The 11675-nt window shown below is 46.2% G+C and overlaps 1 protein-coding gene across 1 annotated transcript; it reads right to left on the reverse strand.

Moving 5' to 3' along the window:
• Window positions 1–5560: 5560 nt before the first annotated feature.
• On the reverse strand, window positions 5561–8114 carry ARL11 (ARF like GTPase 11). The gene is made up of 2 exons (XM_019748043.2): window positions 7668–8114; window positions 5561–6855 (listed from the first exon to the last, which is right to left on the reverse strand). The coding sequence occupies exons 1-2, from the start codon at window positions 7923–7925 to the stop codon at window positions 6289–6291; spliced, it is 825 nt and encodes a 274-aa protein (XP_019603602.2). The 5' UTR covers window positions 7926–8114; the 3' UTR covers window positions 5561–6288.
• Window positions 8115–11675: the final 3561 nt, after the last annotated feature.

The raw sequence follows: 11675 nt of genomic DNA on the forward strand, positions 1-11675 counted from the left end.
CGGCTGAGACTGCAAAAACAGAAAGGGGTTTCACCCTTCTGCACAGCCAGGCAGATAGATCTGTTACCTACGTTCTCATAATAAACAGTAACTACTCCTCAAGTCAGAGGACGTGACGGCACCATTTGTCACACAAAGTACATCCTAGACTCACCTGGTCGTTGGGGTCCCCATCTGTATTAACTGGCTTTGACCTAAAGAAAAACAAACTTCTCCTTTTTATGATGGGAGGTAGGCTGTCAAGTTGGGCTCGCATCCTCCTACAGAGACTGGGAGACAGGGCGCTAGCTTCCTTGATGTTGACATTTCAAAGAGTTGGCTCCCAAGTTCTTGAGAGATATTCCTGGGTCCTAAAGCTGGCAAAGGGCTTATATAGCTTTTTTAAAAAATTACATGCATTTTGAAGGGACAGAGGAAAAAACTTTTACAAAATTTCTGAAGTACTCGTAAATGCTCTAAGCAAAGGGAGTGGGGAGAAATCTCTTCCTTAGTTTTCAATAGGGAGACTCAAGCCTCTTATTTTTCATTTGCATTTGTGCTTGCTTAGGGCCAAGATGTGGCAGCAAAGGTTGGCATCTCCACCTCCTGCTCACTCGGGAACTCTCCTATCTTGATCCCGGCTCTGGGACAGGCAGCACCAATTTCCAAAGACTTGTAGAAAGACCAGAGCTGGGGCTTCTGGAAGGGAATGGCACCCCACCTTTGTGAGTCCTGTTGGTTCTGAGGAAAGTGCAAATCTTGTGCGAAGTGACATCACCACCCCACCTGAGATTGGGGCTGGGGAGCTTGAGAAAGGCAAGGTCTCAGCTCACCCGGGGGTTGAGGATGGGGCCTGGTCCACTTTCAAGGACACAGCTACCCCCAGCCCAAGCAGTAGGAAGCAAGTGTGTAGAACTGTGAGGGTGGTAACTGCAAACCAAAACTCAGCAGGACCAAAGCAAAACTCAACTCCTATGGTTCTTACTTTCACCAAAGGATTGATTCTGACCAAGAGGGGAAGGAGAAAAATCTTCAAAACCAGTGAGTCAGAAAAGCAGAAACTCAACCTCATATTCGAAGGGTAATCAGCTCTCCAATATAGAACATTTCTCACTGTACACAGTGTTTGCAGAAAACAACAACTGGATATCCCTTAAGTAAGGACAGCACCATTTACAAAAACAAAACAAAATAGAAAGCATGATTTGTTTTCTCCTTAGGTTCTCTGTGTTGTATCTCTGTATATATATATACATACACATACATATGTATATAAATACATATATACATGCATGTATATATATATGTATACGCACACGAGGTCAGGTAATTCAGTACGTGAACTTTCTACCATATAAGTGCATAAAGTTCGTGAACTTAATTGTCTGACCTTTTCATATGTGTATACATATATGTGTATCTCTGAGCAGGAAGCAGAACAGAAGCTACTCGGTCTGCCCTCACCTCCCTTTGCCACCTCCCTGGAGAGCTCTGGCCCGCCTCAGAGGAGAAGCTGTCTTCAGGAACTACCTTACCCTTTAGTTGGCAGCAGGAAGAGGAGTGTAATTTCCCGTCATAAGAACTAGCCTTGACCTGTTGCCACTCTTGCTCCCTGGAGGTCAAGGCTAGCTCTCTTGTGGTCTTTAGGGAAGGTTCTAAAAAAGGATGGTGTCCCACCCTCCCTCCAGAGCCACCAGTGTCATGGTGGAAGCAGAAATACAGAGCAGGAACCCTGTCACGGGGCAAGGCCAGGCCACTGCCTGCTGTCCTAGAGCATCCTTGCCCTCCTGCCAGGCAGTGGTCTGGGCCCCATGCCAGCTCTCACCGGCCACCTCTGGGGACTCAACCTTTCCAAGGGCCTGGCACCATACCCACCCACCTGTGGCAGCCCTTCTGTACTCAATTCCCACTTAGCACCCTCTCTCATGCATCGACTAATGGGTACTTCTGAGAGTGACATGTTCTAGAAAGAGTATGTATGACTTTTTGTTGTTTTTACTACAGAGGATGTCTGAAGTACAGGTCTGTGCTGCCATTTTGACTCTCAAGCAAATGAACTGCTTGGTGTTCTCTTTTCTTTTTTTTTTTTTTTAATTTTATTCTAGACAGTTCAGAGGACCTGGGGTCTCTTTGCCACAACACCCAGTTCAATAGCTTTAATCAGTTATTTCTTATTCACCCAGGTATTTAATGAGCAAGTCTCAGTATCTCATATTATTCCAGGCTTTGAAGAGGGCCCAAAGGGTGTATGGATGACCCCTCATCTTTTGGAATTTACACCATATCTGGGGAAACCATATACCGACATGTGGAAGTGTCCCAGCACTAAGAAGCGGACCCTGGACAGTCAGTACCCTGGGAGTTTGAAGGGGAGATAAACATAGCTGGAGTGTGCAGGCAAAGCTTCCTGCAGAGGTGGGATCTGAGGGTCTTTCACTAGTGGGCAGGATTTGAACAGGAAAACTTTCTAAGCCTTAGGAGCAGCAGGGTTGTCAGGAGGCATCCATAAGTTTGTGTGACAATGAAAGAATGCCACCACTGTTGCGGTCACTATTACAACTCCAAGGACCTCAAGCGGACATGGAAGCTTGACTGGAGAGCACTCGAAGAGCATCTTCCTTTAAAGGGCATCAGAAATCCCAGGAGGGTGCCGCAGGACCTCGCATCCTGTGGGATTCCCACACTCGCTTCCAGCAAACATCTCAGAAGCCAGTGAGGCGGAAGGCTGGCAGAGCTGCCCTTGGCCTCTGAGGCTCACAAACCCCACCTTCCATCCAGAGACCTGTATAGTTCACATCCCAGAACTCACTGGTAATTCACCTGATTTGATGTTCATTCCCTCCCAGCAGAAGATGGACCAGCAGGGAGCGATGGTCCACACTAACTGGGCATAGTTCCTATGACGTTTGGCTTTGTTGTCTGTCTTCCCAAACCTCATCCAAGGGGAATGATGAAAGGAGACTTCCTGGGGCTTATGAAGTCTAAGCACATCTGCCTCTAAGGACTCGGGGCTGTTAGCACACACTCAGAGCTACCTGCTGGCCCCCTTGTCTGCTCTGCCTTGTCCAGCAAGAAGCACACACTTGGCGCTGGGCAAGAGCCGGGTACATGCTGGTGACAGAAAGGAGACTGGCCCAGCTGAAGCAGGGCATTGTCAAGAGAAGGGAGAAGAATGCCCATAGCAAGATGGGGCTGCTGCAGTGACAGGATGTCCGTTCAGACCAATGGTGCCAAGAATGTGCACATCAGTCAAAAGACACCCTGGTCATCCTCTAGCCTGTCTCCTGCCTTCAGGATCCTCTCTGCACCACAACACGGCTGACTAGGTTATCTTCCTCAGTGCAGATGATCGCATCATAGCGCCTCCTGCCAGCGCCTCAGGAAGCCTCCCTGACACCTATCAAAACAACCAGGACATCCAGCAACATGGCAGATGGACCCTTTCCCATTATGGAGTCATAGAAATGTTGGGTAAACTGTAACAAAACAAACCAACCAAACAAACAAACAAACAAAAAATATATATATATATAATTTATTTTAATGTTTCCTGTCCGTGAACAAAAGAAAGGGAAGTCCTCAAGTGGCAGGAATGAAGGGAGAAACAACAGCCAAAGCAGTTAGGTGTCAGGTGGAAGTCTGGAGCCTGTGGAGGATTTTAGAAAAGTCAAATTTAGGCTCTGGGGACCTGGCTGAGGTAATTAACACCGGTATGGGAATGGGAGGTGTGGCCTTAGGCTTGTTGAGAGGAGAAACACTTTTGATCTGAGCTCAGCACAAAAGCAAGAGCATCAAAGAGATGTCCCTTCCTTAAAAGGGGATTAGAGAAAGCTGCCACCAGCTCAGGGGAATATGAGGAAGCAAATGGTCTATCTTGGGATGTGTATGCAAAGAAAAAGATCACCTGTCAGAATCCTGTACCCTGAACGGGTGCAAAATCCAGATTTATACTGCGTGTGAGGCCCATGAGACCCAAGCAGAAAAATTAACACAATATTTGGTCTAAAACAATTGAAACCACCAGGATCCTAGTAGATAGTAATGAGAAAACACTCTGTGTAGAAACCCTGTCACAACCCACAGCATGTGGGAGTCATGCAGGAAAAACAAATCCTACTGCAGATGAGCTCACAATAAAGTAACAAATAGTGTGAGGAAATGAGACCCCGTAAGTGGGAATCAGCAGGGTCCTCCGTGTCTCAAGGACTGCAGATAATGGAACAATCTGAAAGAAGCTATGAACACATTCATACCCAGCATTTCAAAAGCAGAACCCAGCAGTTCTGGTCCCTGTTCCGACCTGTTCTTCCTGTGTCTACCTTCTTAGTCCATTCCAATCCCTTCTGTCATGTAGACCCCAAATCTTGAGCTGTCTTCAAATTCTTCCTCTCTCAGCTTTTCCCCTTAAGAAATTCTCATCTCTTCCTCTCCTTTGTTACTGCAATGGGCATCTAGCTGGTCTCCCTGCCTCTCACCCCCAATGACCCCCCTTTTCTTTAATCCACCTCCACACTGCCGCTAAGTTATCCTCCTACACGCCAAGGCCCATGATTTCATTCCCCCAAGCCAAACTCCTGATTATGGAAGTCCAAGCCTTCCCCAACTTGGACCTAAACTTTTTTCCAGTTTTGTTTCCTATTATGATAGGTCACCCTCACCCCAACTCCTGTTTCATTCATTCTAGCTTAATTATGCTTCCTACACTCTCCCTCATGCTTCCAATCAGTCTCCTCCTTCTGACTAGACTGCTCCCCCCATTACATCTGCTGACTGAAGATGAACCTTAGCTTAAACCTTCTAGAAGCATTATGCCATGAAAGAATGAAGGCATCATTAGGGATAGACACATCTGATTTCAAATTCCGGATGTGTCACTAAATAGCTCTGTGCCTCAAGCAAGTCACTAGCTCTCCGAACCTCAGTTTCTAATCATATAAGATGGGAATGATACCTACTTTGCAGAGTTGGGAGAATTAGAGATAATCTACATAAAGCACTGACCACAGAACCTGGCCCCAGTAAGTGCTCAATAAACAGTTGCTGAATTGAGCTTCTAGCTTCACATTTTTATGGGAGCTTGTCCTACTTCTTCCCCAACCAGAGCTCCAGGAGGCCTGAGGCCTTGTCTCATTTGCCTTTGTATCTCTGCACTTTCCTATGTCTAATATAGGAAGTCTTGCAACACGTAAATTGACAAGTAGTGAAAAGAACTAGGCATAGATAACCTGATGCTAGAAGGAAAGACTTTGGGTAGAGGGACCTAGTAGGTGTCAGATACTGGAGATGTAACGAGGGCCAATTTATACTGTGTCACTCCAGAGAGGGCAGAATCATCATCGAGCTATGAGGAGTTTGATGTTAGCCCAGGATATGAAGGAATAGCCAACATTTAGAGCTGTTTAACATGAGAGTAGGTGCCAAATGCAAGTTGTGTGCCATTAAAAACTCAGATTATAGGAAGTATTTACTACTAATAGTGAGAGAGATTTATTGCTGTTATATGAATCTTCAAAATCCACACCTCCCATCTAGAGGGCCTGGTTCATAACTGAAAGTTCAGTGCCATTTGCCACAAATTCAATGCTCTGCATATTTTTTATTAAATCAATGAATAAATGAATGAAATTATTGATTAATTTGATATTTAAGGAAAGATGTGCTACAAGAAGGAGAAAAATAAGGGGGGAAAAATAAGAGGTTTTGGAAAAGACCAATACAAGAGGACAGAAGAGGATCGGTTTGGGAAGGGTGGAACTCGCTGCCCCTTACCCAGGGCTGAGCTCCCAGGGACCTTCTCAACCCAAGATTCCATGGGAGCAGACTCTCCCGCTCGATTCTGCTCGCGTTGGCTGCTTGCTCTCAGAGTGACCAGGGCATATACCCTGGGACTACCAGGGAAAATCACTCATAAAATCACGACCATGTCCAGATAATATGCTGATTTGATTTTAAAACCCCTTTCCCTCTGTGAATTTAGGTCTTAATTAGTATGCACTATTATTACTTGTTTCTTTATTATTACAATTGCTCAGTTTACACTTGGCAACCTGTTATGAAGTGTGTTGAGGTATGTTTTTTTTCCCTTAGTGTATCATTATTCAAAGAACAGGTTGATTTTCAACATAAACACCAGTGCCAATAAGTCCCAAGAAGAAAACACCCTGTCCAAGCACAGGATTTCTTGTTTGATAAACCGGACTTCAGATTCTCAAGGACCAGCGGCTTCTTCCGGTTTGTATGAGCAAAGATAAGCTGCTCTGCCTGCATCAAGACTGCTTGCTGTCTGCACTGGCTGCTGCTGCACTGTGCTCACCTGGAGACACAGCGGCTGCGGGATTTCAGGAGGCCCCTCAGGCACCGCAAGGCCTCGGGCAGCCCCGCGCCAGTAAGGGCACTGCAGGCCTGGAGCTCCCAGAAGCGGCCCGGGAATCTCTCCAGGCCCAGCCTGTCCCTGATTTCAGACAGCGGAAGAGCGTCAGGCGCCTCCTGCTTGTTGGCCAGCACCAAGAAAGGGACGCTGGCCATGTTGGGATGGTCCAGGACTTCCCTGAGTTCAGCCACGGCCTCGGGCAAGCGCACTTCGTCTGTGCTATCCAGGACATACACGAGTATGTCTATGCCTTCCAGGTAGTTCTTCCAGCTGGCCCTGAGCTGAGTCTGCCCCCCAACATCCCAGAAAGTCAAAGATGCCTGCCTAGGGGCTCCTAGAGACTCCACATTGAAGCCAATGGTGGGCAGGGTCTCCACCAGTGGGTGGCCCTTCAGTTTGTACAGGAGTGTAGTCTTGCCAGCTGAGTCAAGGCCCATCAGCAGCACTTGGGCTTCTGCCTGGTGACCTCGGGAATTCATAGAACCCATGGTAGCCGCTGCTAAATCCTGGAGGAGAAAGACCAGGCGCACATATTAGCCGTTCTTTTCGGAAGGAACACACAGATCCATGCAGGTATATGGAAGAAGAACTTCTACTTCCAAAGTAGGAAGCATCTTTACAATGCCAGGTTTCAAACACAGGCCTGGATTCCCAAAGGCCAGGAAGTAAGAGTGTGCATGTATTACAATCAGCTGACCTATTTCTGGGGAGCCTGCTTCAAAGAAGAGGGCAGGACCCCCTGGAAGACACGGAATGTGGGCTCACATTTGTTGGTAGTTAAAGCAAGAAGACAAAACGAAGTTCCAGTTAGACAAATCTAGTTGAGTAGAAATGACTGAAACATTTCTTCAATTCTTGCTAGTCTGTGGCTTCTAGCCTCTGTTTTCCTTCTGTAAGTCTAACCCCTGAAATAGGAGCTATCTTGGGCTTAGTGCACCGAGTGAAGGGGACAGCCGGCTCATGGTAACTTCTGCTGCCTTTGGAACTCCCTACAGGGCCAGCACTGTATCCTGTAAACTGCAGTTATTTATAAATACTGTTGGCTGGGGACACATTTCCCAGTCAGAGCAAAGTGGTTTCCTCCACTCTCTTACCAAGGTAAATTACAGTAAATTACCTCTAGAACACAACTCCTATTTTTCAAAAATCCCAAATTTTAAGAGTAAGACCGGTTCCCAATTTAGTCAGGGGAAATCTTGGCTGGGACAGGTGAACGGACATCTCAGTCCAGGAGTATATTTCACCTGCCCCTGGAGGCAGGTAAGACAGCCTCTGTTCATTCCTCATGCCAGGGTAGAAGAGTAAAACTTAAAGTTACCTTGGTGCTATTAGACGGTGGCCAGAAGCTCCTCCTCTGCCAGTCTTCTATGCAGCTGCTAGTCAGTAATGTCCCAAGAGCGAGACGAAAAGGAAGTGTGGTGACAGTTGTGGTTGTCCCTTTTCTGCTTCCTTTTCCTTTGTGGTGGGGGTGGGGCAGGCTACGTAGCCGCTCCCTCAGCTCCAGTGCTCCCCCACAGTCCTGGCCGGGGATGGGCCGAAAGATAGCTTCGGCTCTTGACAGGGCAAGGCCCAGCATCAACTTCCCTTTCTTAGCAGTTCAGACTCGATGCAGAAAGGAGGGTGCCGTGCTCACAGCTGTGCCCAAGTTCAGCCGCTTTCTCTTTCCCTTCCTCTCATAATCCTGTGACCTCCTTAGTGGTGAAATCTGAGAATCCGATTTTTTCCTTCAGCTCAGGCCTTGAGGTTTTTCTGGTGCCTCGAGATTCTTTTGTTTGCTTGGAACCATACGTGCTTTAAAAAACTGCCTAAATATGATTAAAACCTTCTAAAAATTAGGTATCTTTGTTGAAGGTAAAACATAAAAATTAAAAAGTTTGTGTCAATGTGGTGGAACTATAGGCAATTAAAGTCATTGTTTATTTTTTTCTTGAACAGTATCATTATATTTTTCCCAGTAAAAATGAGACCACCAGCAAATATAATTTTCAAAAAAATTGTTCCACCCAGAAGCCATTAACTGCATAGCTATCTGATTTGGGTCTGGAGTTACAGTGATTTGTCTCTTCTAAGCCATAACATTTGTGCAGCACTTTCTGCTTTCCGCTCATTATTTCATTAAAATATCAAAAAACCAGTTGGCGGTTATGATTCTCCCATTTTACAAATGAAAATCAGGCTCAGACATGGTAAATAACTTGCTCATGACCTTGCCAGGGTTTATAAGTCATTTCTCTTTCAGCATGTCACACTGACAAAGTGCTTTGTAAAAGGCAAACACCCTACTGTATTTGCTGTTGTTGTCAGGCTATGTAGCGTCACAGGAGGAAGCAATGATGAAAAGTCAGAAACACAGAGTGTTATGTACATCACTGTGTTGTGTTGGTGTTGGTGTCACTGCTGTCTTGTGCTGTTGAGTGCCTGTGGTTGTAGGCTGTAGTCAGTTTGCAAGGACCGAGATGAGTGGTGAGAAATAGAAGCATGATTGAAGGGATAACAGGGAGGGTGTGGAATTATTGTCAAAGAAAAACCAGAGCTGGATGGCAGACATAAAGCCGTAAAAATAGATTTTACTCAGGTCTGTTGCAATAGGGGTAAAGAGACCTCAGTGTAGAATTGGGCTCAATTCTGAATACAACATGGGCAAGTGGGGATTTATAGCCAAAGAACAGGGTGGGGAGCAGTGAATGGAAAATTACTCAGAGGAAACCTCAAGGGTAAGGGGGGTTTCTGCCTGAGTGAATAACAGGATTCTCGCTGAAGGCAGGCTAGGGTGGGTGACCAGCCACTACCTGGAAGATACTGAAGGGTATCAGATATGAAGGCTGGGGGTTCTGGTTAAACTGACTTAGCAGGGTTTTTGTTAAAACTGAATTTTACAAGCAAGTGTACAGATGGGCCTAGGAGAGGGTTCCGGAGCCTGACTAACATTGGGTCAGGCAAAGAATCTTTGTCATTACTCCAGGGCAGTCTCAAAGCAACAAAGAACTGTCTGGAGCAGGGCTTGTCCTTCTCACCTGTGGTGCAGGGTGAGAAGCAGGGACTCAGTCCTGTCCAGACCTTGCTGATGAGTCCGTGGGAATTCTGCCAGGATTTGATTTGCAGGAGGATTGGGGCTGGCAGAGGCTAAGGACTTAGCAGGCTCAGGATAGGGTGTGCCTAGAGCCTGCGGCACAGGGGGTGCTACTCTGAGTGGCCCCCATGTGTGAGCCCCAGAGAGAGAGGTAAGGCAGGCAGAAGCTGAAGGAGCCATTGACTTGAGGGGCTTACAGGCACCAAACCAGGCTGCTTGGGTGCTGAGTATCCCGCAGGTGACACAGTTAGGGAAGGACCACACCTCCTGCCCCAAGAATTCCAGGGAAGCCTGAGGCCATGTGGACTGCATACAGGGCCTCTGGAGGCCGCTCTGGGGCACCAACGGGCTCTTAGAGAGGCACTGCCTTCCAGGGCCTAGATTCAGGAGGAGGCCCTGTGAGAGCTGTTCATGTTCCCTAGAAGTAAAGGAGCCTCTCCTGAGGGCTAAGGTCCTGGAGTAGCTGGGGAAGATGAGAGCTGGGGAAACAATTACATTGAATATGACCCTAGTTGTTTGCAAACGCCATTATGGCCTGAGTCACCCCATCCCTTCTGTCACCCCAGTCCCATCCCTTCAGCTCAACAAGGAGAGGAGTTTTTTCTTAGACACCCTCAGGTGGAGGACTTTCAAAGGGCTGCCTGGGTATCAAGTTGTGGATAAACCCCACAAAAACACTGTGTCCGGCGCCATTGCAGCCACATAGAGTCCATGTTCAGATGCAAAAACTTAACAGCTTCATTAACGTGATAGTGCCTGAACATTTTTAGGGAAATAGATTTTTTTCTGTTATATTTGTCTTCCTTTTATTTGTTATCTTATAGTTACAGCATTATATTGATTTTCTTTTAACATTATATGAATAAGTAGACTATTTATGATTTTCATTTCTAGATTAAAACATGAACATTGTAAAATATTTGTTATATTCAAAAAGGGCCCCTCCTGGAGGAGGAAATAATTGAGTAGAGGAAAGGATGAGTAAGGGACCAGTAGTGGTAGAGCCAGGTAGAAAGACAATGGGAGACCCCAAATTGGAAGTCATACATGGTGACAGCCAGGGGTGTCACATCTTCTTGCTCTCTGAGTCAGTGAGGTCTCTTCCTTCAAGGGAGCATACAGTCTCATACCTACATGGAGCCTGGCTTCCACCTGCATCCTATGGGCTACCTTGGAGCTGAGCATGACTTGTCCTTGTGTGCAGTGATTGCATAGGGATGGATGCAGGAGCATACGTGCAGAAGGGCAAGTCAACCACCAAAAAGAACACCAAATTAATGACGGGTCAGAATTTTATGTATGAAGATTTGTGTATTATGATTTAGATCAGGTATGAGATACAGTCGATGCTAATTGCAAATATATTTTATTTATACTTATACTATATAAGTATACTTACATTTATATATTTATTTCATTTTTTCATATGCTTTTAAAGCATGTATCTGTAATAGCTGTGTGCCCTTCCATGCTTTTCCTAGGCAATTGGTTTTATGAAATATTACTGATATATTGCCTCCCACTGAACACCTGAGAAAAAAGAAATCTGTCTGCCTTTGCTTTTTCAGTACCCAGTCACGCGCCACGGAATGACATTTCTGTCAACATCAGACCGCATATATGAAGGTGGTCCCATAAGCTTAAATGGAGCTGAAAATTTTCTATCACCTAGTGATGTTGTAACTGTCTTAATGTTGTAGAATAACACATTACTCCGGTGTTCATGCTGATGCTGGTGTAAACAAACCTACTACGCTGCCAGTCTATACAAGTATAGCACATACAATTACAACAGTAGGCTACACCATCTAGGCTTGTGATGTTTGCACAAGGATAAAATGGCCTAACCATGCGTTTCTCAGAACATATCCCGCAGTTATTTGGTGTGTGAGACTGTACTCTAAACACAAACAGGCTCTCATAATAGAGGGTGAATCCATAGGAAACATTCTACAAGATCTATTTATCATGCATGTGGCAGCTGTTTCCCTGTGTTTTCTAAATCCCAGGTTTCAGATGCTCCTCACCTGCTTCACAGTGTCCAGAGTGCTGACTAGTCTTCCGGGTCCATCTCCCCGCCACCTGTGTGGGGTGCCCTGAGATGCGGCTCCTGCCCAGAGGGCTTCTCAGGCCGCTGCTGCGGCCACACTCTGCATCTTTGCGGCCCCACCTTCAGCTCTGCACTCAACTACTTGGATTATTTTGAAATGCACCTAATGGCCTTAGTGGAGAGAAAACAGGGCTCTTTCTGTGCGC

Source organism: Rhinolophus sinicus, linkage group LG04 (assembly GCF_036562045.2).
Source record: "Rhinolophus sinicus isolate RSC01 linkage group LG04, ASM3656204v1, whole genome shotgun sequence".
NCBI classification, from domain to species: domain Eukaryota; kingdom Metazoa; phylum Chordata; class Mammalia; order Chiroptera; family Rhinolophidae; genus Rhinolophus; species Rhinolophus sinicus.